Source organism: Mytilus trossulus, chromosome 14 (assembly GCF_036588685.1).
Source record: "Mytilus trossulus isolate FHL-02 chromosome 14, PNRI_Mtr1.1.1.hap1, whole genome shotgun sequence".
Taxonomy (NCBI): Eukaryota; Metazoa; Mollusca; class Bivalvia; order Mytilida; family Mytilidae; genus Mytilus; species Mytilus trossulus.
Genome location: NC_086386.1, coordinates 23,222,711 through 23,245,160, shown reverse-complemented (window position 1 = coordinate 23,245,160; position 22,450 = coordinate 23,222,711). Strand labels below are relative to the sequence as shown.

Sequence of the window (22,450 nt, the reverse complement as noted above, 5' to 3'; positions counted from 1 at the left end):
TTGGAGCACCTCAGTTCACCTCCAGTTATAAGTGGGCTAGTTTATCGATGTAGTATTCTTTTGATTTGTTTGTTTTTTAAGTCATGGCATTGTCTGTTTTTCTTTCAACTTACGAGTTTTAAAAGTTTCTTTGGTTTCTACATTCATTTTTAACTATTATAATAATAAAAGACAACCTTGACCTTATGAATAATAATAATACACAAGCAGTTTGATATTGAATATTTATATTTAAATATATTTGTAAACAATAACATTACAAAAATAAAAAATACATTTTTTTTCATAATGAAGAATATAAATAAAGCAATATAGCACTACAAGGTTGGCTAGTTTTATTTGTTTTATCTTGTTGCAAATCATATACATGTATTGAGTTATCCTGTATTTAAAAAAATAAACTGCTACATAATATTTTCATCATTTTGGCTATACACTTTGAAGAATTTATCAAATCTAAATCTAGACATAAAGGATGGATGGACGGACACATGGATATACGTAGGGTATAGTTTGTCCTTTGCTTCTTATACAGACATGGGTAAAACAGTATACCCCCAATTTTTTTAAGCTGTGGTATAAAAAACAGTTACCCAAACCAAACCAAAACAAATGTAGTCCAGGAAATTTGGCAGTAAAAACTTTACAAACTGTTATGCCATCAACACCATGAATATTTTAAATTGACTTTAACATATATTAATATAACACTATTCATCCAAATTTTAGCAACAATTTTGTGGTTAACACTCAATGACATGAACTCAACCTATAATAAACTATGTTAAAGATTAATTTATGAAAACCAAATGAAAGTGCCAGCCCAATTCAGCCAGGGAAGTCTATTACACTAACAAATTCTATGAGTATTATATTTCAACTTAAGCTGTTCTTTGGTTTGAGGTACTATCTATTCTAGTATTAAAATATGACTCAAATACAATGTTGCAAACTTATACAAGCTTTCGTTGAGTATACAAATATTAGTCCTAACCAATCAATACATTTTTTTCAAATATAATTGATGACTATATTAAAATGCATCTCGATAAGTCTTTGCCGGAAATCTTCTTTGATTCCATACAACCTTCCAGCATGGCACTATTGTATTTATCACAGATATTGAAATACCATGGAACTCATTCCAAAACTTTGATATGAATTTTTCCTGAGTTTTAACATTGCATTGAATATACATGTCTAGTGTTAATATCATCTGTCTGATAATGGATCGTCTTTGTTAAGGCTGCCATTTAAGTATGATGTGTCTTGTAGCTTTGATTTTGGACTAGATGATAATCCCCCTATCAACAGATCATTATTTCTGAAAGACGAAATGAAAATATGTTATTTCTTATACTGTAAATTCAGAAATTATTGCGAGGTTTTTATTATTGCGAATATTGCGACTGAGTTGTAAACGCAATAATTAAAACACGCATTTTGTAATATTATAACTGAATAAAGCATGACTTTTCTCAAAATCGTAAAAATTAAAATCGCATTCAAGTGTAAAATGACAAAATCGCAATAATAAATGCACGCAATAATTTCTGAATTTACAGTATTATAAACATCAGACAACTTATTTTTGATTTTACATTACTAACCTTTGAACTTTTAAGATTATCATGGTAAACCCAGAAAAATGCACTGAGTACAAATAAATCAGCATCATACATGTTATTTAGACCTATATACAAAATGTTTTTATCAAAGTTGTACAAAATTAAGTGAGAATTTTTGTTTTGTTAAAGGTTGATACATTAAGTTATTTATAGTTTATTCTATTGATATTGGGTTTTGAAATGCATGATTATTTTAAGCGGGTTAACAAGTCATTTTAACCATTGTGTGTCAAGTGTACAATCACATTTTTACCAAATAAATAAAATGAACATTAAACAGCATTATTTTCTCATAATTATTATGTTCACAGATTTTTTCACAGTGAGATAACTGGCTCTTCAGGAGTGTGAAAGGATAACAATGGCCAGTGTTGAGTATATTTGGAAACTTTGAAACTTTCATGCTGTAAAAATATAACAAAAGTCAAGATAGGATAATGGCCATTTTTTGGAACATGGAAAAAAATTTACTCAAATTCATTCTATTCTTTAGCCATTATCCTACCTCTTTTGTAAAATAATGAGTGGAAGTATTTTATAAGTGATGAAGAAAAACTCAAATAACTGAAGGGGAGGTAAATAAAGGTGATAAAATCAAATCCATTCTTTTCTTAACCGATTATCCTACCTCTTTCCTAAAATTAAAGTGCATGTAAGCACTGAGGGTAAAGATTGCTTCAATTTATCAGTGCGAAGTAAAATAAAATATTGCATTGGTTGTAGTTGAATAAACAGCAATTCTAGACAAAGGAAGATAACTTCGATTTTTAAATCATTTATATTTTTAGAACAGATATTAGATTCCTGCATCTGGCAAAAGTTATGTAATTTTCTTGACAAATGTAACATAATTTTGTGCCTTGAATATCTGAGCATATATTACATCGATAATTTTCTGAAAATCTTCATGGATAGGATGTGTAGAATGTTATGATCAATGCACTATATTTTGTGTATCAAAAAGGTAGTGATAAACTTTGGAAGATCTAGATATCAAGTCAGTCCCATAAGATTCCAATAAGGTTTTGATTGCATGAAGATTGCATTTCAAGTCTTTGATAGGTGACAAAGAGAAACTCAAATCACTGAAAAGTGGGAAAATAAAGGTAATGTCCACAAATCAATCACCATAATTGTACCTCAAGAAGAATCCATTAGTTATTGCATGATTGGTACACTAAAATACAATATGAATATAAAGATACAGTATATATGTTTGACACAAATGATTGAAGAATGAATTGTGTTAATTTAAAACATCTTTTGGACAGCAAGTTACAGATTTTGATTTCTTTTATTGATAAAAATGCAAAGAAAAGAAAAAAGAAATGTAAGAGATTGATTTAGAATTGAGAGAAATGAACAGTTTGAAATGAATTGAAATGTGTTACCATGAACAAAGTGAAAGTTTTCAAAATTCTTTGTCTCAAGCATGACTTATAAATACTGTTCCAGACACAGATTGGTGGCTAAAAGAATCCAGTAGAAAATATCACAAGCATATCCTGCATCATAATATTGTACCGAGATATGAATAGACAATGCTTGGTACTAAATTAAATGCAATACATGTACCAGATTTAAGTGTGCCAGCTTTTAAGTTGACAGTCTTTATAAAAAAATGTTACCTAATTTGTAATAATATTCTGACCTTATAAAAACTAAGCCACATTGTTGTGTCTGTCCTAAGTTAGGAGACTTTGGCCTTTGTTAGTCTCAACTTGTTTTTTTTTTTAATTTTGATTAATCTATATGTTTCAAAGTTTAGTGTGACATTCATTTTCTCTGAACTAGTACACATTTTAATTCAGGGACCAGCTGAAACCTGCCTCATGGTGAGGGATTTTCTCACTGAGTTAAAGACCCCTTGGTGGCCTTGGGCTATTTTTTGCTCTTTAGTGCAGTTGTTATCTCTTTGACACATTCACCATTCCCATTCTTAATTTTATCTTTCTTCTAACTCATTAATGCTGAAATCTTGGCAGAGACTAAACAAATATCAGCTTTAAACACAGGGTTGATCGAACAAAGGACCATGGTTATTTGCTTTACCACCAAAATCATTGAGTCCAATAGTGGTTCTATTATTGTAACCTAATATATTACCTTACAGATCTTGTTGAAGTATTCAATTCTAATAATAAACTTTTTCTTTCATTTTGCATTTTTCTTTCTCTCATAGAATGCCTGGCCAACTGAAAAGAGAAATAGCATCTAGTTGTTGTAAATGTCTTCCTTTTATAAAAAAAAATGTTGTCTGTTTCAATATTCTTTTCTGAAAATTAAAGCCATTTTTACAGCATAGCTTGTTCACAGAAAGAGTAACAAGAATGACATATATGTTTAAAGAGGTGATCCCTGCCAAACCACACAAATACATACCTGTTTAGAAGCTTCTGATGCTCGACTTTCTGAATCTCTGACTCTTTCTTCCATTCTTCTTATATTTTTAGCATAATCTGTGATCATTCTTTCTGCCTGTTAAAACATCTTAAAGTCAAATGATGCAAAATCATAATAAACAAGATTTGTTTCAATTAGAATTGAAAAGAAATTCCTAGTAAATTTTAAAAATAATTATTCGATAAAGTTTCCAATGGTTCATCTAAGATATTTGAAATAGTTTAAATTTCATTGCAAATGATTATGGTTTTTTTAATGAAATGTGCTTAACAAAGATAGCTCAATCAATGATCAATAAACACAAATTTCTAGTTATTCATTTTAAAATTATAAATGTTGCAAAATTATTTTTCCTAAAAATAATTTTTAAAAAAGCAAGTTTTTCCCTTGAGAATATTTATTGTGAGAATAAAGAAATACAATTGTAAATGAGGCCTCTCATTTGGGTGTCCAAGCTATCACATACTCACAATTTTTTTGCAAATATAATCACATAATCATTTATTATGTTTTTAAACAAGATATCAAATAATTAAAAATACTATTGGTTACATAGTGTGCTAGTGACCTAATACGGTATATATGGGGTCAGTAAATTCCATATGGGGTGAGAGCGAAGCCTCCCTACTACCTTATATTGAAATATAAAGGAATGTAACTCCACTACTAACGTGTAAAATTTAGACCAGTAACCTATCAAAATGAGCAAGTCTTCAATACAGTTAGTATTAACATGATTAAGAAACTACTCCATTGATCCTACAAAAACAGATGCCAACAATGACAACTTGTTAAATTCTGTGTTTTAGGAATTTTTTTTAATCTTAATCATCAATTTCTCTGTTTTGTTTTTCTAAAGGGACTGATGTAACACCACTACTAACTGTGTATGAAATAAGCCCCGCCTCCCTACTACCTTATAATGCAATATAAAGGGACGTAACTCCACTACTAACTGTGTATGAAATAATCCCCACCTACCTACTCACCTAATATCAAATATACACTGTTTCCACAAGGACGCTTTTAACCAATCACATTCTTATAAATGTATAGGAGGTAAGATAAAGTTTAAGATTATCAAATAATCATGAAAAATTTGGTCTGGTGATCAGATTTTCACTTTTAAGTAATTGAATATTCAAAAACCTCACGAGGAGGCTTGTAAATGTTCAATGCTATACCTCTAATGTTTTCTCCTGACTTTCTCTCAGTAATGATGTCAGTTCATCATTTCTCTTTTTCACATGACTAAGTTCTGATCGGACATCTTTTATTTTTTGTTCAAACTTTTCTGTAATACTTTGACATTCTTCTTTCCATCTAAAATATAAAAGAGCAATATTTGTTTTAAACAGTTTTTTTGCAATGTGGATTTTGGCTGTATAGTGAATGTAAATCAAATGATAAAATATATAATATGGAATCTACTAATTCAAGAATTAAATTATCTGATATTAACTGTTGCATTTAATATACAACTGGAATAAATGACTACATTGGAAGAACTCATATGCCTAGATTCCTATTGCCAAAAATGAATTAAGAAAACTTGATAATATTTCACAGACAAGATTATCAACTGACATCAGTAAGCTTTCAAATATTCTGTATTCTCACTATTTTGCATAGTTTTTTTTTTATTGCTATTTATGGAATACATTTATCATTTTTTTTTTTAAATAATATGCAATATTAAATATACCTAGCACACATTCTCTGTTGACCTGTTAATAAGTTTCTTAATTCACCAACAGTTGAACGACTAGCATCTTCTGAACACTGTAGTCTTGTTTCATATTCCTGTAATTTTTGTTGCTGTTCATGTTCAAATATTGTCATCTAAAAATAAATATGACATTGTGTGGTTAAAACTTAAACAGCATCAGAATCCATTTAAAATAGTACATATCACTGTACACCTTATCGCTATTCCTGTCTGACCTAAGAATCTGTTCTGCTGAACTATTGACATCACACAACAATCAATTTTCCATTGTATCCGATATTTTGTACTATGACATAAAATTTTACAGGAATCTGTGTGGTGCTAAGTCATGGAAGACAAATAGTGATACCATGTATAGGGAGATAAATCAGCTGAAGATTTTAACCACTTTCTATTAGAAAGGAAATATTTAGCTTCCCAATGATCAAAATAATTGTTTGTCAAACTGTTATATATCCAATGATTTTTTTTCAATAAAATGTGTGGTTCAATTTTTTTGATTTTTTTATATTTTTGTCAGAGGGTCAAAGTTTTATCATTATTTTTTAAATTAAAAGAGCCAAATTAATGTTAGTACCACCTGAATTCTAATTTTTAGTTTTAAAATCTCATAAAGTTTTTATTAACTCAACAAATACTCAGTAATAATATGTTTTTTTGTTTTCATGTTTGGACTAAATGTGGATACTTTGGTGGGTTGTTATTTTAGTGATTTCAGTAAATAAATATTTTGTGTGTGTGTGTGGGGGGGGGGGGGATTAATTTCATAATTTGAAAGATGAGTGTGCCTTCGACACCAATATTGCCAATCACTTCAAACTATTTTGAACAGGGGATATCTTTTGAACATTTTAAGTGGTTAAATTAGTTGAAAAACACCCTGTCATCCTATCATCATCTATACAATGTTTTGTTTGTGTTTTTTCAGAAGATATATTGAAATGAGAAATTAAACCCATTATTTTGACTAAATACCTCTTTTTGACATTTCCTAAGAGCTGATTCTTTCTCTTTTTCTGCTGCCAGCATTCGTTTCTTCAGTTCATCATTATCATTTTGTAATCTCATTCTGTCGTCATTCAGGAACTCAAACTCTTGTTCCATCCCCGACATTCTCTCCTTCAACTGGGCTAACTGTACCTCAGTCTGGGTTGTAATTTGTTGATTGCTAAAAATTAAAGAACGATGCTTTCTATAGTATTCTGTAAATTCTTTTAACAAAAACGTCTTACAAAAAAAACCCATTGCAATTCATAAATATATCACTTAAACCAAATCCTTACCATTCTTTATGAGTTTGAACATTTTACATTAATAAATGCTGAAAATTTAAGATAAGAAATTAACTATGAATTTGATGCAATTTTCATTCTTTTTTTTCTTTTTTTTTTTTAGGAAATTGAACACTCCACTAGTTCTTTCATTGTGTTGTATGGTATTAACTTAATTAGCAGATTTCACTTTTATTAGCAATTTTCTATGCTGTATTTGCACATTTTTTTTAATCAATAATCTATATATTTGTAAATGCTTGTTCTACCATAAATTTTTTACCACTTCTAAAACATTCTATTTTCACTAACTTCATTTCTGCCTTTTTAAGTGCACTATGTTGATTTTCAACTTTGACCTCCAAATCATCTCTTGACCTTTCAGCAGCTATAGCTCTTCTGTTCATGTCTTCGAATGAGGCTTTATCCTTAGCTCCAGAAACTTTCTGGTCATGATGGAACTGTTAAGAGAATTAAAGAAATGTTGACTTATATTCTTATAAAGAATAGAAAAATCCTGGCCCTGTATACTTTAGTTAGCTTTGTAAAATTGAGAATGGAAATGGAGAATATGTCAAAGAGCCAACAACCCAACCAAAGAGAAGATAACAGCTGATGGCCACCAATGGGTCTTCAACTAAGCAAGAAAATCGTGCACCTGTAGGTGTGACCTAGCTGTCGCCTTAAATAAAAATGTATACTAGTTTCTTGAAAACGCACAGCAGAAAAATCCTGGAATTTTAAAATGTGTAGATGTGCATGTGTATGTGTAAATATTAACATTTTTTTTTCTGTTTTTGCGTCTTAATAGCATTGTTCTCTCTGCAATTATTGTTTGTAAAAGTGAGTACTTATTCTTTCTTGATATGGAAAATTCACTGACCTCTACTAGATAATTTTTGTTGTGATATTTTAAGTTGCTGTTAAATTGACATACACCCAACAAATCATAATTTTAAGTAGCAACTGCCCTTCAATATCTAAGCTAGTGAACTGTAACCATACCTTTTCCAATTCAGCTTCCACATTCCTTTTATCCCTGATGGCTCTTGTTACTTGTTCTTTTAAGTCAGCACCTTCCTGAAATATAAATGAATGTAATGATCATTATCATGGAAAAATTAATACAACTGAAGTGAATTAGTATGAACTCGATTCGTGCAATCTAAGTTATCTCTTTTGCGAAGCATAACATGAATAATTTATAAGCTATTGAAAATGTTATTTATATAAATAAATTTTATGTCATCCTTTTGTTGCCATTTCCATGACTTGATTGGCTCATATAGTAGAACAAGAAATCCTGTTCAGTAGTATATGAGAAAAGTATGACAAAACAAGAATGTGTCCAAAGTACACGAATGCCCCACTTGCACTATCATTTTCCATGTTCAATGGACCGTGAAATTGGGTGAAAAATATAATTGGGCATTAAAATTAGAAAGATCATATCATAGGGAACATGTGCAAAAAGTTTCAAGTTGATTGGACTTCAACTTCATCAAAAACTAGCTTGACCAAAAACTTAAACCTTAAACTTGCACTTTCAATTTCTATGTATACTAAGTGGACCGTGAAATTGAGGTCAAAAATTTAATTTGAAAAACTATAACCTGAAGCGGGACAGACGGACAGACAGACGAACAAACAAACGAACGGACACACAGACCAGAAAACATAATGCCCCTCTACTATCTACTAGATGGTGCATACAAATTGTTGTACAAATAAATAAACAGACAGGGAAATTTCACTCATAAATCTCATATTAAACTCATGTGAATTTCAAATTCCAAGTGAAAATCACATGAATTTTCAAAATAAAGTTATTCAAATAACATCTTAATTTTCAAATTTAATTAAAATCATGAAAAAGACTAATTTTTTGTTATGCTTTGTCGAGTTCACCTAAAAATTCATGTAAAAAGCATCACTTTAGATTTTTGTATAAGCTCACTCATATGGGATGAATTTCATAAGGAATGAATTTCTCTGAGCAAATTTTGCTTGTGATATAATATATAATATGTTCTGAATATGAAATTTACAATAAACAGTAACATTTTTTTTTTAAATATTTGAAAATTGTAATTAATTTAGTCTGTAATACTTACCATTTCCAAGTTATTTAATTCCTGAGTAAGTTTTGTGATTCTTTCATTGCACTGGTTCCTTACAAGATCAACCTTGAAAAAAATAAAATTAAAACTAGATAACAAAACAAGGTATTGATCATGAAGGTAGCAACCAAAACAGTTTGAGGTTCACTTCCCTTAATGTATGCAATTTAAAAAGTTAATCTTTAATGAAAGGATTTTTATCTAACTTCTTTTCTACTAAAAGGTAGATAAACAGTACAATAAATGTTTTCCTGTCAACCCTAAATTCATCAATTCTAATAGAAGACTGATAAAATACAAGTGAACAGAATGATAAATTAAAATTAAAGCACTATCACTATCAGATTATGGCCAGATATATACATTTTATAATAGTACAAAACCTTTCTTTCAATTTCCCTTTTATCAATGCAGTCCATTGAACTGAATAGTATTATTTTTTTATTCTCATCTCTCATCTCTTCTGCTGTGTATTTTTTTTTGTTAGTTTCAATTATGCATACAATTTCCCTTTTTTTAATTTAGATTTTTTGGGGGGTAAATTCATCTAAATAAATCCTTGTTCTCTTTCCATTTTTTTAAAGGAGGATCTGAATTGAAAAGTCTTATTACATATTAAAAACAATTTAATGTATTTTATTTAAAAATAAAAAAAACACCAAAAAAACACTTTAATTCTATATAATTAAATATTGACCTCTTGTCTGGTTTTAAGTCCTGCTTCATTAATTAATTTGCTGATAGCTTCCTGTAACGAGTCAGCCTCTTCTTCTCTCTGCTTCAGATCTATCTCTGCCTATAGAATAAACATAAAACAACATGCTTAAATTTAATTAAAACAGATATATAAGTTCAAGGAGAATAAGGGTAGATAGGGCTGAGACAGCATCTCATCATTACATGTTCTAAAATAAATGGGGAATGTGTACATAAGACACAGATTATGCCCCAACTTGCATATATTGTTATAAAGGGGCATAATGCAAGAACTAATAATGTATTCCTACCCAAAAACTTGATCTGAGTTTTGAGCTAAAAAGCATGGTGTATACGTTTCATAACATTAAGTTAAAGCATACTTATGTTAGAAACTAGAAATGAAAAATCCAGGATTTTATCTATTTGTAAAGGGGCATAACTCTAGAAAAGTAAAAGTATAGCCACCCAAATTTAAATTTGATTTGTCTTTTTTAGTAATAGGCATTTTGTATCAGTTTCATAATATTTGGTTGAGGCAAACTAAATTTGGGAGGTACAGTGACAAGGGTAAAACTTAATGCCCCCCTCCTCTTCCACTACAGTGGGGGGATAAAAAATATTTTGTTCGATAACCATAAATAGCAAAGCTAGACATCCATTTCTTTTTAAATATGTCAGGCTTAAAGTTGAAATATTAAGTCATTGAAATTAGGTATACCAACCTGTTCTTTTTCCATCATAGCTTTTTCTACCATTTGTACTGCATCCCTGACTTGAGCCACAGCATCTAATTCTCTCTGTTCCATATCACCACTGCAATAATAATGATTGGATTAATTGAGTCACATGATTTATTCATTCAATATGAATCTGTACCATAATATCTAGTTCTAAATTACTGAATATAACTTGACAAGGGCAAGTACTTCTATTTCTACCAGTTCAGCATATATGTAATTCAAAAATTCTACAGAAACCATGAATAGTTAAGATAAATTCATTAAATTCAGGCCAAGTCAAAAAATATATGATTTATGCATGTTTTTTTTTATTTCAAAAGTTTGTTGAAACATGAAATTCTCAAGGACAATTTGTTTTCAAAATCCAATAACAATTGCTTGAGGGCAAAATCAGAATGAAATGGTTGGAAGGCACTTTTTATTTTACCTTGCCAACTTTTAAAATGTTTGACTTCAGGATTGCGTAACTATTTACTCCTTGTGGCAAGACCCCTTTTTTTTCGATTAAAACCCAATTTCACATTATAACATACATGATATGAACATGAATTTTTTTTCTATGTTGCATTTTTTATTTTTTTATTTTCAAAGATCAGCTGTTTTGCATGTAAGCCTATGGAGCAGTCAATTACAAGACTGCAACCTTAACTTCTCTTGACTTACTATCTTTTCTGTGCTTCTTTTATTCTAGCTTCAAGTCCAGCTTTATCTGTTTTAGTTTCTTCTAACTCTCTATTGACTTGAGATAATCTGTAAAGTAAAATGAACTGAAACCAGATGCTTCGCAGGGCGTAGCTTTATACGAACGCAGAGGTTGAACCCTGAACGGTTGGGGCAAGTATGGACACAACATTCAAGCTGGATTCTGCTCTAAATTTGGATTGTGATTAAATAGTTGACACAGCATAGGTTTCTGACACAGAATGAATGTATTCAAATGAACTTAAAATTTTTGTTTTCTCTTAGAGCAATTCACTATGCTGTTGAATAGTAATCCTCTCAAAAAATGTTTGAAGAAATTTTCTTTTTATTTATGAAATTTCAAACGAGAAAAATTGAACCCAATTTTTTATTCACATCCCCCTTTCCCTTATTCCAAAACCAATTTCAATTAAAATATTCTAATGGAGTTTGCAACAATTACTACTCATTTAAATACATCATAAAATATTAAGATGTAAAAAACTGCTTGTTATCACTGAATGGTAAAGATTATTTAAATTTATCAGTTGGTAGTAAAAAGTGAATATACATTGTATATTGTATATAACAAAGATTTAAGTTGATTCTGGACAAAGAAAGATAACTCCAATTAAAAAAAAAATTCATGCAGATATTTCTTGCTTACTATACTGGACAAAGAAAGATAACTCTTAATTAAAAAAAAATTTGCTATTTCACAATAGTGAAATTAGATATTTCTTGCCATTGCACAATACTGTGCAATTGAAAAGACTTGCTATTGCACAATACTTAATATAATAATTTTAGATCCTGATTTGGACCAACTTGAAAACTGGGCCCATAATCAAAAATCTAAGTACATGTTTAGATTCAGCATATCAAAGAGGCCCAAGAATTTATTTTTTGTTAAAATCAAACTTAGTTTAATTTTGGACCCTTTGCACTTTAATTTAGACCAATTTTAAAACTGGACCAAAAATTAAGAATCTACATACACAGTTAGATTTGGCATATCAAAGAACCCCAATTATTCAATTTTTGATGAAATCAAACAATGTTTAATTTTGGACCTCAATTTGGGCCAACTTGAAAACTGGGCCAATAATCAAAAATCTAAGTACATTTTTAGATTCAGCATATCAAAGAACCCCAAGGTTTCAATATTTGTTAAAATCAAACTAAGTTTAATTTTGGACCCTTTGGACCTTAATGTAGACCAATTTGAAAACGGGACCAAAAATTAAGAATCTACATACACAGTTAGATTCGGCATATTAAAGAACCCCAATTATTCAATTTTGATGAAATCAAACAAAGTTTAATTTTGGACCCTTTGGGCCCCTTTTTCCTTAACTGTTGGGACCAAAACTCCCAAAATCAATACCAACCTTCCTTTTATAGTCATAAACCTTATGTTTAAATTTCATAGATTTCTATTCACTTATACTAACGCTATGGTGCAAAAACCAAGAAAAATGCTTATTTGGGTCCCTTTTTGGCCCCTAATTCCTAAACTGTTGGGACCGAAACTCCCAAAATCAATACCAACCTTCCTTTTGTGGTCATAAACATTTTGTTTAAATTTCATTGATTTCTATTTACTTTAACTAAAGTTATTGTGCGAAAACCAAGAATATTGCTTATTTGGGCCCTTTTTTGGCCCCTAATTCCTAAACTGTTGAAACCAAAACTCCCAAAATCAATCCCAACCTTTCTTTTGTGGTCATAAACCTTGTGTCAAAATTTCATAGATTTCTATTAACTTAAACTAAAGTTATAGTGCGAAAACCAAGAAAATGCTTATTTGGGCCCTTTTTGGCCCCTAATTCCTAAAATGTTGGGACCAAAACTCCCAAAATCAATACCAGCCTTCCTTTTATGGTCATAAACCTTGTGTTAAAATTTCATAGATTTCTATTCACTTTTACTAAAGTTAGAGTGCGAAAACTAAAAGTATTCGGACGACGACGACGACAACAACGACGACGCATACAACGTCGCCAACGTGATAGCAATATATGACGAAAAATTTTTCAAAATTTGCGGTCGTATAAAAATGATGATAGGGCCAAACATAATTCCTCTTTTATCTGCTGTATGAAAGAGATATAATTAATTAAGTTTTCTTGCCTCTCATCTGTGTAAATATTATTCCAATATTGAAAATGTTTAGTCATCACCAGTTTTTTTTTTGGTCAGAATTTGGATTCATAGATCATTGCTTAATACATTGTGCACTCATTAATGCTATTTCAGCGTTACATCAAAAAAAATTCTTTTAACAACAATACATTTTGTAGAGCTATTCCAGGGAAAAATGTATAAGAAAGTTAGATGCCACATGAGTATTTTTTTGTTGTTATCAATGGGGAAGAAATCAAATACAATTCTGAAAATAAAAATTATAGGTGGTGGGGTATAAAAAAAACCTCATACATTTTTTTTCTGGAATAGACCAAACATTACAGCTTTTTTAAGTTTTCTATAAAATCAGCAATGATACTCATATCTGTATAAACTAAAAGAAATAATACAGTTGTCAATAAAAAGTAATATACGGTCATATATATATTATAACATACTTGTGATTGCTTTCATCCAGTAATCTTTTCATTTCCCGTATATGACTATCTGACATCCCTTCTTTCATTATGATGTCTGCTATATCTTGATCCTGTAATCAATATTCTCATGCATAAATAAAAATAAATATAACAAAGTTCTGAAATAATTGGGATTTAAAAGTCCATGTAAGAATAGGTTAAAATTGTACACAATATATGAAGCCCATACAGACTAGTATTGTTGAAATTGTAAAGACTGTCAGGTCAGGTGTTGTCCATTTTGGAAATGATGCTCACCAATTTATTATTAACTTCTACTTTCACTTTCTTTTTAACGTCGTCATACCAATTATTGTGACGTCACTTCCTGTTTACCTTTTAGTACCTTCATTTTATGTACTTCAGTGTTTGTACTCTACCTCAAGTGTCACTTTTTTGTTAGGTATTATCCATTTACACAGACAAAAAGAAATTAAATTACAAAATTTAATTAATACTTGTTTCACATAATACCATCTTCATATTCTTTAGTAAATGAATACAATGAAATTCATACCTTCCATTGTAACTTCTGCTCAAAATCTTTATTTTCTTTTTTTAATTCTTTTAATTCAGAAATGGCTTTTTCCAATTCATGTTTGGCCTCTCTGAAAAAAAATGAGTTATATAAATAATCAAATGCTCATCTGTACAAGTTTAATAAGCTTTCAAAAAGATTGTCTTGAAACTTGAACTCCATGCTAAGACTTAAAGTGCAGTAAGCAGCTGCAAGTAAGTACAAAAACTGAAATAATATTTTCTAAATTTTCCTGTGCATGCTTTTTCTTGACCAAAAATAAGCTTCATAAAATTCCCTGATGCCGGAATCTTACTATAAAATGGATATCTACTAATCTGGAGATTTGAAAATTTACATCTATCTACTAGTTATATGATCTTTGTAATATGAAAAATCAAATAAAAAAATAATCAATATTTTCAGAAAATTCATTTGAATTTTATATTTTGCACATTTTTACAAAAATATGTCAGGTTATTCAAAACATATTCTAAGATTTCAAGATTTATTGATAACGCTCAGACACATAAATGTGTAACATGAGGTCAAAGTATAATACATAAACAATTGAATGACGAAAAGAGCATGCAGTACTATCTAAAAACATAGAAATACAATAATTATTGTAGATATTTTAGAATAAACAAGCAATTTTCTTTGAAAAAAAATGACAATTGTTTGTAGACTTCCATATTACATATAGACAATAATCCTTCCATTTTAATATATTGAGGATTAATAGTATAATATTAATATTCTCATATTAAAGAAAATTAAAATTTTAAAATGAAATCTCACCTGCTGTCTAATTGGAGTTCTTCTATTTCTCTGTTTAAAACTGCAACTGATTCTTGATACTCTGATTGCATCTAGGGAAAGATAAATACCAGGGATGACATCTTTGTTTATATCATACCCATAGCCGAGAGGGATTTAGGGGGTTTCGTCCGAACCCCCCTTGAAAACAAATATTGACTATTAAAGTCAACATTCTGCTAGAAATTGTGACTGTTAAAGTCAGGTTTTTGAGGCCAAATAACCCCCCTTTGGAAATTCCTGGAGCTACAGGCCTGTATATCATTATTTTTATATTCATATTGACTGTTGATGTAGAAGAGGTTAAGTGAAACTGGAAATATTATTCATATTTAGATTAAAACATCATTGACTTTTCATTAAATATTATAAAAATTTACTTTCCTTACATTACATATATTTTGGCTGGTTTCATTTTTACCAATTTAAGAATAACTTACTTTTAAAAGCATTCTGACTTATATCATTTGTTTTCAGATTTCATCATTATATAAGGTTACACATGCCCATTCTTGTTATTTGCAAATACTGTAAAGCAACTTATTTTTGCAGATACATTTTTTAGTTAGTTCTTTCCAGTCAATTTTGCTGCAATTTTGTCGTGATTTCTAGATCTAAGTTTTTACATTTTATGACTGATTCACAGTATTGGTCAAGTGTTCTGGACCTACTTAAGTGTGATATCTTAATTTACTCACTAAATGGCAACATTTAAGCCTGCATAGTGCATACATTGAATTACTTCATTACAAAAGAAAAACACTAACTAATATAATGAATGAACAGAAAATGACATTATGATAAATAAAACAGACAAATTAATTACTGTACATACTCTGGTTGCTTGATCTTCAACAATTCTCCATTGATGACTGTCCTTTTCATTCTACAAATAAAATAATGTAATTAAAATTTAATGTTGTTTCTAAATGGAGATTTGTCTGTTTCATCCAGTTGATTGCAATTTACATAATTTGCTGTTCTTTGGTTTTGTCATTTGATTAAGGTGTCTTCCTCCATCTTGGATTTTAAAATAGCAGATAAAAATCAATCTTTAATGAAATGTTCAAGTTTTATTTAGTGTATGAACAAAAAAATGTAAATCATGTGTAAGAATTAACTATTTGATTATGTAGCAAGAAAACAAGTCCAGTGAACCCAATTTATTTTTCTTATCTGAAGCATTTTTTAGAGCGATCTCCATATATCTCATCTTAAAATTTCATGTTGTATTCTTTTTCTCACACAAAATTGGGTTATCCATGCACAATCTCTACAAAATCTGGTAATTTTGCACAATCTCTAGAGTGAAAAAAGCATATTAACCCAAACCTTTTTTATTTTATGATGAAAGCATGAAATAAACTAGTTTTAACAAATTCTCAAAGAATTCTATGGATTTGAATTTGGACCCCAACCTAATCTACATGTATGGCTACTTGTCCATGTTAAAGAATGTACAGTTCTCTATAATTTTGTTCTTTGGTTGTCAGGTGTTTGTTGGTTTGCAGTCTTAGTAATACATGTAGTTATCTTCTTCTAAACACATATAAATGTAAGAAGAAGAATTTGTTTCCTTATCTGTAGTTTTTCACATATACAAAAATTCTGTTATTTTTGCATTAAATTTTGTTTTGTTAATGATTAAAGTATTTTATCAGTAAGAGCTCTGGTATAACATTTGTTCTTGTTGGTAAAGAAATATTACCTGTAATTCTTTCTGTAACCTGTCTATTTCCATTTCAGCTTCTCTCCACCGCTCCATAGCTGCGTCCTTTTCCTGAAATAAATAAATTAAATATAATTAACATGATATGTAATTTTGTTATAAATTTAAATTCAGGCACTTTTGTGCTGAGTAATGTTGTTTTAATGCTATAGTTTTGTTTTCCTATCAAATGACATTTCGAAAAAAGACTGCATAAAAGAAGCGATTCATTGTGACGATGATTCACAGTAAAATGATTGAAGGGAAATAACATTACCCACAAATGAGAGAAAAATTAAGCAAAAGCTTCTTAATAACGTTTTAAATAGACATCTGAAAATAATTATGCTTTCAAATAATTAATACTTAGAAAAACATCAGTAACATTGAAAAAAATAAATATCCAAGAGTTACACAGCCTTAGTGGTCTAAGACTAAAAGTATCTTGCATAGTTCAACAAAATTTTATGAGATAAAAAAAAAAAAGATGAAAAATAAATATCAATGAAATTACATATTTTTAATTCTAACTACTGTAAATTCAGAAAATTATTGCGATGTTTTTATTATTGCGAAAAATGCAACAGGATTATTTATCATTGCAATAATTAAAATTCGCATTTTGAAATTTTTTATATGAAACAAACAGGATTTTTCTTAATACATGTATTGCAAAAAATTTAAAATCACATTTTAGTCTTAAATGACAAAATAGTAATAATAAATGCATGCAATAATTTCTGAATTTCCATATTATAATTTAAAATATATTGTACCTGTAAAGCTGTTTCCACCTGCATGTTAAGATTACTCATGACTTGTTCCTGGTCTGTTACAGGTTGGAAACCCCCTTCATCATCCATATCAGTATCTAACTGGTTCTCTAATCTTTCCTTCATATCTCCAACCAGCTTTTTATTTTCATCCATTAATCTTCGCAATTCTGGACGGAGTTTGTCTAACTCACCCTGTAAATGAAATTACATGAATTTTTTAATTCATGAACATGTTTTGGGCCCTTTTGTAGCTTGTGGTTATAAGTGAGCCAAAGCTCTATGTTGAAGGCTTTACTTTGATCTATTACTGTTAGCTTATCATACACTGAAATTTGGATAATGACTTGTCTCATTGGCACTCATACCACATCTTCTTATTTATACAAAAAAGACAATAATGCAGCATGTATTCAAACGAGATAAAGCAATTATCTGACATGGATTATTTGCCTAAAAATTAAAAACAATGTGAAAACAATATCATTTGAACTTGAAAGGTAAAATGAAGATGCTTATTTAAATGTTTAAGAACTGAGTTTTGTCATATTGTAGGAAAGAAATGGTAAAATATCATGAAGGGTTAACCTTATTAAAAACAACAGATTTACCATAAATAGACATATCAATTCTTGAAACGATTGTTTGTAAGAGGTTCACCTAGTTTCCAATGGAGGTTTTTGGTAAATCTTAAAGTAATTATATTCTGTGGTCATTTATTGGGGGTCTACATTTGAAAAAAAAGGCTGGATGTTTAACTAGATAATTACATTTTTAACCTAGGAAGATTTATAAAGGATGTAAATAGCACTTAATTTTAAACACTTGTTTTTAAAATTCACAGTCTTAAACTTAAGCACCCCACCATACTGTGTAAATATCTGTGTAAATATTTTAAACCAATATATCCTGAGTGGAAGTGCTTCGATATATAACAGAGGAAAATACCTGTACAGAACAGAACTGCATGAATTTATTAATAGTTATCAAAGGAACCAGGATTACAATTAAGTACCCCAGACACGCGTTTCGTCTACATAAGATTCATCAGTGACGCTCATATCAAAATATTTAAAAATGCAAACAAGTACTAAGTTGAAGAGCATTGAGTATCCAAAATTCCTAAAAGTATTAACATACTCGCAGGATTTCTTTCTCTTCCAGCAGAGCCTGGAACTGTTGATCATACTCAGCTATCAATGGTGACAAGAGACTGGAAAATAAAAATATATATCATTCTAAGCAATCAACATGATCAATATAGACAAAACAGTAGCTATCAATAGTGACAAGAGACTGGAAAATAAAAATATATATCATTCTAAGCAATCAACATGATCAATATAGACAAAACAGTAGCTATCAATGGTGACAAGAGACTGTAAATAAAAATATACCATTCTCAGCCATGAATGAAAAAGAAATATTGACCAATCAAAATCATATCAAATTCATAAGCAATTCTTTTAAAACTTTCAAATTTTTAAACAAATACATTTGATTTACCATTCAAATTATTGGTACATATAAATGTTTTGTTGTAAAGTTTTAAAAACATCAAATTGAACTTGCCACATTTGTTTACAGCCGATTGCATTGAGTGTGTAGGTAAAGGTAATATCTTTAGGTAGATTGTTTGCTAGCTGAACTGTGAAGTCATTATAAGTTAAGGTATACTATCCTCCTTTCAAAGTAGCCTAGTCCTACAGACAGATGTATTGGTTATATACTATTATGGTTGTAATACTATCATATTAGAGACATCCATAATTCATTCATCTAATTAACCTTATCAGTACCTTTTGTCAGTAAGCCAAGGTGCCACTGGTGCATCTCCATCCAAAGCTCCTTGCTGTAATTACAAATTCAACAATATAATTGCTGTAATTACTAATTCTATATTAACTTTGAGCCTTACGGCTCATCAGTATAATCAAGTACATGTACAGTGTATACATATGGCATATTGCACACAATATAAACAATATTTATAATAAACAATAGGTGACGTCAGAAGTTTCATCAATACAAAATATCTTTTATTACAATAAACTGTTTCTTAATTTAAAAGAGAAAGGTACATACTTTCTTAAGTTAGAAAGCTGTTTAGTGTTTTCACCTGACAATAATTCTACCAGTATTTATTTAAAAGTTGATGGCCTAGACCAGTAATAACTTTTATATATTTTTTTCGCAAATCAGTATAATATACTACATTGGAGGATGAAATGAAATATACTCCTAAATAACAAAAAATACAATTTCTTTCATTTCTATTAGTACCAACATTAGCGGCGAAACATGTCGACTCAATAAAACTATCAACTTGCGGTAACCCAGATGTTGTCTCTACATATTATAATATATTAATTGGTGTAATTAAAAATTCAACATTATCATTTCAAAAGACTGAGTTGATATTATTTGTAAACAGACATTTTGCCTGTGAGACATCTTGTGGTTTATTTGTGTTGCTGGCAGAATGGGTCATTTGGGATATATCCATATGTTCTTATCATATTGAGTAGATAACAGGCAAATATAAAGATGAATAGATGAAAGAACTCTTAACTCTGCATTTGTGCATACATGTACACATATTAAAATTTTTAAACGAAGCATAAAAACTAAAAATATTACAGTTTAATTAAACCAGTATTTAACGTCAGTCTGTCAGTTGATAATTTCATGTTTTTTTGTTATTTTTTAAAAATCTTATCGGTGTCACTTATCAATAACCTCATATAAGGAGACATAGTTTTAAATACAAATAAAATAAAATCCTTACCTCATCACCAACACTTTCAGCAGTGACATTTCTATATTTCTGGAGTTGTTCACTTAGTCTCTTGACTAAAAACAAAAATGAAATGAATAAGATGAACTTTTCCCTGTGAAAACTTGCAGTAAATATGTCTCATTGACAATCATGGTTCTTGACTTCAAACTGAGTTTTTTGAAGTTTAAAAACTGTAAACAAAGAAACTCGATCATCAGGTAATGTTTATTCATATCAAAGACAAAGAATTAATAAAAATGAAATTGGTATTGTGTTCCTTCAGTTCCTATATTTTTTAGACTACTCAAAGTCAAAGTCTCATGACAATATCACCGAAAGAAGGAAGTAGATTTCTGCGTTCTGCGCAAATGCTGGAATTAAAAAAAGTGAAAAAAAGTTAACAATTATGAGTTCGTTAGTAGTTCAGGAAATTTTTAGGATTTTTTTTTTATTGATTTTTCTACTGAAAAATTAGTCCCTTTATAAACTAAAACGAGTTACAAATATACTTTTAATTATTTAAAGTCATAAGAAACCTCAAATCAAAAAAAATAATGCATATGTTTTTTATAACTCAATGGATAGTTTTCATTTTAAAACTTATGTTCATATACTTTTTGCTGAAGAACATTCTTTAATTTATTCATATTTAGAAGAAGTTTATTTTATTTTAATAGCTTGCTTCCAGCAAACAATTCCCCCGACATATTTTCCGTATGCAAAGTGACCTCAGTGTGACCCATCTCGTAAAAATCCGGTGATCACAATACACATGGATGTCCTTAAAATAAACTATTATCTGTAATTACATGTAAACACGTGCTCTCTTTCCATGCTTTTTTGTTTATTTTTTGTCGATTGTTGACAAACAGGTGACCATCGTTAAACTTCGGCTTCAAAACACGAACTTTAATTACCTGCCATATTTTCACAACAACACTGACTGATTGAAAAAAAAATTGACGATTATACGAAATTTACACGAAAAAAATGATAAATTCGTGCACAGAAGACTAGGTTTATGATGTTTGTATGCATTGGTTCAAGATTTGGAGGAACATAATTTTTCACCGGTCACTCGTTTCTTATGACTTTAAAGGGCACGTTTAAGTGATTAACATTTATTAATAATGCTGCCTTAAATTTTCCGCTCATCTTATTCATCCGTTTTAGTCAGTACACTTGCGTTAGGTATCCATTTTATGCTGTACTCGTCTGTGGGATGTATGTTCAACATCCATTTTCAGGTAAATTTCTATTTCTGGTATGTAAGATATATTATGTGTGTCCCTTAGTCATTCGTTACTTGTCTGTTTTTTATGGTCAGTACACCAACAGATTCCCAACAGATAAAAATTATGTCAACGGAAAACTTTCTTTCATATGTTCTGCATCATTCGAGCTATTCATTAAAGTATGACCACAGCTTATCGCATCTATGATACAAAAGTATGAGCACCTGTGATTTATCTCTTAGTATTTGTCTATGTGCTATCAAAGATTTGGTGCTACTTTCAAAAATTTACACAGAAGGGTCTAGATATTTTCAATAAAAGAACGGTATAAATAATCATTTCGGAAATTGGGGAGATGTCTTGCACTCTTTGGAAACAAGTACATGAATTATGATCTGCATTTACACAGGTCTAAACTTGTGACCCGCCTGAAACTAACCCTGATCCTTTAGAAAATCAACTTCTTCATCGTCCATAGTTATTTATTTTCAATTCAGTCAATTTTTTCTGTAGATATTTTATCAAAGGGAAGTTCTAAGTGCCAGAAATAAGGTGTTTGCAAGGAAAATATTATGTATTCTGGAATGCTAGTGCTTGTTGTCCACCATTATTGTTTACAAACAGAACCGCAGCAAATAAAGGGGATAATATATTTTTAAAATGTTAAAAACTGTGTTTTTTATTTGGAATTGTATAATTTAAATTTTTTAAAGTGAATCAATATCAAAATGATATGCTAAAG

At 29.6% G+C, this 22,450-nt stretch overlaps 1 protein-coding gene across 3 annotated transcripts; it reads right to left on the bottom strand.

The window, feature by feature from the left end:
• Nucleotides 1-210: 210 nt before the first annotated feature.
• Nucleotides 211-22,347, bottom strand: LOC134696895 (sodium channel and clathrin linker 1-like). Of its 3 annotated transcripts, none has more exons than XM_063558858.1 (23): nucleotides 22,148-22,347; nucleotides 20,483-20,547; nucleotides 19,494-19,546; nucleotides 18,835-18,907; nucleotides 17,698-17,889; nucleotides 16,922-16,993; nucleotides 16,049-16,099; nucleotides 15,196-15,266; nucleotides 14,395-14,485; nucleotides 13,857-13,948; nucleotides 11,254-11,340; nucleotides 10,573-10,663; nucleotides 9,849-9,947; nucleotides 9,146-9,217; nucleotides 8,037-8,111; nucleotides 7,344-7,492; nucleotides 6,736-6,928; nucleotides 5,737-5,873; nucleotides 5,216-5,354; nucleotides 4,011-4,106; nucleotides 3,735-3,823; nucleotides 2,757-2,805; nucleotides 211-1,324 (listed from the first exon to the last, which is right to left on the bottom strand). In XM_063558858.1, exons 1-22 carry the CDS (start codon nucleotides 22,182-22,184, stop codon nucleotides 2,787-2,789), a joined length of 2,043 nt encoding a protein of 680 aa, XP_063414928.1. In that variant the 5' UTR covers nucleotides 22,185-22,347; the 3' UTR covers nucleotides 211-1,324; nucleotides 2,757-2,786. The 3 variants fall into 3 exon arrangements, with proteins under 3 accessions (XP_063414928.1, XP_063414929.1, XP_063414927.1); XM_063558859.1 differs by having other exon boundaries at nucleotides 2,768-2,805; XM_063558857.1 differs by lacking the exon at nucleotides 2,757-2,805 and having other exon boundaries at nucleotides 22,148-22,346.
• Between the last annotated feature and the right edge of the window lie 103 nt (nucleotides 22,348-22,450).